The sequence below is a fragment of the Temnothorax curvispinosus genome, unplaced genomic scaffold, assembly GCF_003070985.1.
Source record: "Temnothorax curvispinosus isolate PA1 unplaced genomic scaffold, ASM307098v1 QBEX01017014.1, whole genome shotgun sequence".
NCBI classification, from domain to species: domain Eukaryota; kingdom Metazoa; phylum Arthropoda; class Insecta; order Hymenoptera; family Formicidae; genus Temnothorax; species Temnothorax curvispinosus.
Window position 1 is genome coordinate 1 of NW_020226794.1, and position 5,009 is coordinate 5,009.

A 5,009-nucleotide genomic window follows, 5' to 3' on the forward strand; every position below is an offset into this window, starting at 1 on the left:
CTATCAAAGCATAAAATAACAATACTAAAATAAAATTTGGTGCTGCTTTTTTACTCACGTCGCATTCTTCCCTAAATTATGTATATTCCCTATTTATTGTTTTTTTATTGAATTAAATTTTAGTACTTTATTAAATTTCGAGGTATGGCAGCGCCAAGTTTTTTTACAAGAAAAATTTATTTTATTTTGATTAAATATTTTTATTTTGTACTGTTAACTCTTTAATTCTTTGTGATTAAAATGAATCTTTGTAATATTATAACTTTGTTAAAGAGGAAAGCTACTACCACTTGGGTTGGAATAAGAAAAGACCCTTGAATGGGATCACAAAAGATATGTACCGCTTGGGTTTTATTTTTTAAAAGATAGTTGCACAACAATTATTTTTTAAAACAATAGAGGTAAATCTGAAGGAGAGCTCACTCCTCTCCGCGGGGCAGGGCAGAGCGACGCTTTTTTCTGCCAGATTCGGTCGTTTTGAGTAAAAAGTGAAGTAAAAACACGTCGAATGAGCTTAATTTCATCAAAATCGGAGAGGAGTGAGCTCTCCTTCAGGTTGGTCGCGTTCAGCAGACCAAGCCGCTCAGTAGCAATCGAACGTGATTGGCTCTTACTTTTAGAACCAACCAATCAACGTAGAGTGATGATAAGACGAACTCAACAGTTGTGTCTGCTGAACGCGCCCATTTACCCTGTGTCTGTATAGGTGCTTTCTTTAACCTATCTCCATGCATCTCCGAATTTGGCGAGTTTGCTAGGTTATGTACGTGTTCGTTGTGACAAGATGAGCAACGTGGACGAAACGTCAAACGAGCCGATTCTGTACGAACTATTGGAATATTTCGTTCGCAAGCAGGAACCGGAATTGATAGTAAGTCTGAGACTTTTTAAGGATACGCGAGCGGGAAATCGCAGGGTTAAAGAATATTACCGTTCGAAGTCTAGATGTTAATTGTGCTATGTAGAGTTGGAGTTTTAGAGTTGGAAGCTACTTGAAAAAAAGAAGCATTACCATAGCTGTACTTCTAAAATGTTCAACATTTCAGAAATGCAAGAACGATGCGGCTATTCTTCCAGCTACTGGCACCATAAAAAATGCTCTCAGGTACTTCAACAATAGGTACTCCCTACCTGAGAGCATCTTGCAGCAAGTCAGTCTCACGCTGCCATGGAAATTTGCTGTCGGCGATCATGGTCGAGTACTTGCTATTTTACAAGAGAATATCATTGAAATACGGAAGGCCAAAGATGAATATTCCTCCATAGTAGGGAAGGCATCTGGTAAATGACACGTTAATATTATCAGTACCGTTAACATTTCCCGACAGACATCTAATTTTTCTCAGTTATGCTTTATATGTGAAATGCTTGTATTATCTAGCTCCAAAGGATGCCTTTCCTCAATGGCGTAAGCTTGCCTGGAGTCCCAATGGAATGATCTTAGTATTGGCGTCTAGTAGCGGCTATACATCCTTTTACAATGCATTGGGAAATAATATATTTAACATAAGTCTAAAAACGATTTCACAAAGTCCTCATATTCTTGAAGCTGGTGACGCTATAGCGTCTATGTTATTCCTTAAGCCAAGGACAACAAATGAAAAATGGGCCTACGAATTTATTTTAATTTCGTATAGCGGGTTGCTGAGGTCTTATCATATTTCTACAAGTGGCTACATTGTAAATTATGACTTTTCTTTCGGCAATTTTTACAAAAACGGTGTTAACGTCGTTGCGTATGATGAAAAACGTAGCTTATTCTATGTTGCTGGAAATATGATAACACAAAAATTGACGGTAAATATATCTAATAAGTATTATTTATATGCATGATATGTAATCTTGCAAATGTAATATACTTATATATTGTTTTAGTCCACTGCATCTGAGTTTGGATTAACTTCGTGGCGACTCTTGAATGATTATCCATACTGCAAATTATCATTTACGTTTGAAGATTCTGCTACCAGCAATTCGCGGTTTTCCATATGGAATTTGATTCCCAACTTTAGCTTTCAATCAGAGTCGATTATATTTTCGATAAAAATTTCACCAAATGGCGAGTTTCTGGTATGCTTGCATACGAATGGTTCAGTCTCGCTATGGGGTTTGCCAAACTTAATACTACAGAAAAAATGGAAGTTGCCTGAGCAACCGGAATATAATGTACCTAATCCTCTGGGACATACAAAGTCTAAAAAATTTCCACCAGGGTTTACAGAGTTTCATCCAATAGATATCGGTTGGTGGTCTGACCAGGTAACATATCTATCTCATTTATACATATATTTTATAAGTTAAACATCTTTCAAATAATACTAATGTTTTATAAAATAATTATTATTTTAAAATAATTATTCTTTTTTAAGGCTATCATAATAGCTCGATATTCAGGTTCCACTTCGGTCTGTTCTACATGGAACTTAAAGAATTTGCTAGGTGTTAGTCCAGAATTTCTAGCAGGACAACCACAAGTATGCGAGCTTGGTTTAGAGAAAGGATTTTTATGTTTAGATTGCGAAACCTTTATTACAAGTAAAAAACGAAGTAGAGAACCCAACGACGGTCATTTGTCAGGTTTGTAGCATATTTATGGTTTATTACTCTTGCAATTAATATCCTGGTATGGTAATTATTAGCTAATTTGTATTTTATTTATGATCTTTTTATTAAAAATGTATGAATTATTAAGTGTATGGAAAGAATAAAAATCTGTTTCATTTTATAATCAAGAAGCATCATCTGAAAGCGAGAAGGACGATGATGAGTTAGAACCTCTTACTATATTAAATTATACCACGAATTTGGTACAAAGCACATTGTATTCAATAACCGATATTGAAAGATTTCAACCAAAGAGAAAGAAATTGAAAGTATTGCATCGAACTTATAGAATTTTGGGCTTGAAAAGCACGACTCCAGAAGAGCTCTATTCTAGAAAAATAGACATTGAGGTATATGTATAAATAGTTTTATTGAATTTATTAGTTAACTTTAACATATCAAGTAACTGAGAAGTTGTATGGATGTTTTAGGAATACGAGGAAGCTTTAGCTTTAGCAAACACATATAATTTGGATACAGATCTCGTGTATCAAACGCAGTGGAGAAAGTCAGAATTATCATTGAACGCCATTGCAGAACATTTAAGCAAAATAAGCAAAAGATCTTGGGTTTTAAATGAATGTGTTGTACGTGTCCCTGATACTATGGAAGCTGCAAGGGAACTATTGAATTTCGGATTGAGAGGCGCAAATCTAGAAACTTTAATAGCTATCGATATATGCGACAATGATAAATTTGTAACTCCTGATATAGACGATTGGCAAGCACTGGATGAAATTACTGTAAGTTTAAGACAGGTAAGTAAGAACATCTTACAAAATGCACATGCATTATATTATAAGGAAAAATTGTATATAAAGAAATATAATTTAATTTAATTTTGGAAATCATATTAACAGGTACAGAAAGTTAATGAAATGCTTGAAAAAATAGACATAAAAAATTTATCTGAGGCTCAGAAAGAATTAATTAGGTATCGGAGGAAGCTTCTAAATCATTTAGATAAATTGCTTACGTATGAAATTATATTAGAGTCGCCACTCAAATATAAAAAAGAATTTTACGAGGAGTTTCGAAGGTTATCACCTATTGAAAATGCAATTAGGTATTAATATACTTACATATTTTGTTATCGATTAATGAAAAATACTATGTATTTTTATTTTGTCACGAATTATTTTTTAAATTACAGATTTGCCAAAGATAGTGATTGCCGAGCTGTTGAAATTATGTTTACTTATTATGGAGAAAGTTTGTTGCCTCATTGGCTGGCAATTATCAGCTTTTTCCCAGAAACTTTAAATACGTTGGATTATCAAAAACTGCTACCAGAATGCGATTCAGAAGGTCAACTATTTTTGTTAGATCAACGTGAATTACGACAAAAAGATTGGTCAGAAAAACACGAGTTTAATGAAATAATAAATCTTGATTTAGACGATCGATCAGAAATATTGTATGAATTGGATCCCTCCTTGTTAATATATAGGTAAGAATTTTGTTACATTATTGTCTGTATAGTATTTATATTATCTAATTATTTATATCATCTAATTATCGTTATTTTATTTTTAGAAATACACAACTTACACCAGATTTATTACAAAAATGGTATAAGACACGTGCTTTTGAAATTGAAAAGAACAGTTCTTTAGTAGATAATGCTTTGCAATTAGTTAAAATCGGAAAGTCTCATAATATTAATGGCCTGGTAGATTTGTTATTGGAATTGGAAACTTTAGACAATCTCGTTTACACAGTACATTTGGAGGATATGTCATTAGATAAATTAGAGAAATTGAGTAACATGGAGAAGATAAAACTTTTGATGAGTACATCAAATGAAATTAATTTTGTTGAAAATATAAAGAACCTTTTGTTACCTTTTATTAAACGAAGGCATCAATATTTGGTATGTATAGCTATATTTTAAATCGCTGAAATTATATACATATATACAATAATATACAATTGATATTGTTTATAATTTTAGGGTGGAGATCTTCAGAAATGCTTACTAAGCGATTATCTAATCTGCTTAAGCAAAGATGATTTGACATTTCCAGTTAAATTTTTCAAGTATTTAAAGCAGACGCAGGACATTGAGATAATTGAAATGATAGATAATGTTGCTAGCTTAGCTTTAGATTGTGTATATGCCTGTGATGATCCCGACATGTATGAAAAAGCTAAAGATATCTTAGATTCGATATCAAAAGATGATGGGAAAAGGACAAATGCAATATGCATTCTATTAGAGGAGTTTGAAGGAGAACTTGATTGCATTAGGCTTTTAAGTAAATATGGTGTAAAAACAACGTTAAAATTTATACGAAAGAATAGAAACGATCCTGATGTTGCTAAATCACTATTAACCCAAATGGCAAGAAGCTTGAATAAAAGGTTGTGCTAAATGTATAATCTATATAAAGATTAAGGACGTT

General features: G+C 32.7%; 1 protein-coding gene across 3 annotated transcripts; it reads left to right on the forward strand.

Annotated features, from left to right (window-relative positions):
• Positions 1-717: 717 nt before the first annotated feature.
• Positions 718-5,003, forward strand: LOC112467181 (neuroblastoma-amplified sequence-like). 3 transcript variants are annotated; one of them, XM_025035665.1, is made up of 11 exons: positions 718-871; positions 1,047-1,281; positions 1,382-1,797; positions 1,876-2,259; positions 2,370-2,577; positions 2,734-2,954; positions 3,036-3,362; positions 3,465-3,670; positions 3,758-4,054; positions 4,141-4,477; positions 4,559-5,003. In XM_025035665.1, exons 1-11 carry the CDS (start codon positions 785-787, stop codon positions 4,976-4,978), a joined length of 3,138 nt encoding a protein of 1,045 aa, XP_024891433.1. In that variant the 5' UTR covers positions 718-784; the 3' UTR covers positions 4,979-5,003. The 3 variants fall into 3 exon arrangements, with proteins under 3 accessions (XP_024891433.1, XP_024891435.1, XP_024891434.1); XM_025035667.1 differs by having other exon boundaries at positions 3,036-3,347; XM_025035666.1 differs by having other exon boundaries at positions 2,737-2,954.
• The last annotated feature ends 6 nt before the right edge of the window (positions 5,004-5,009 follow it).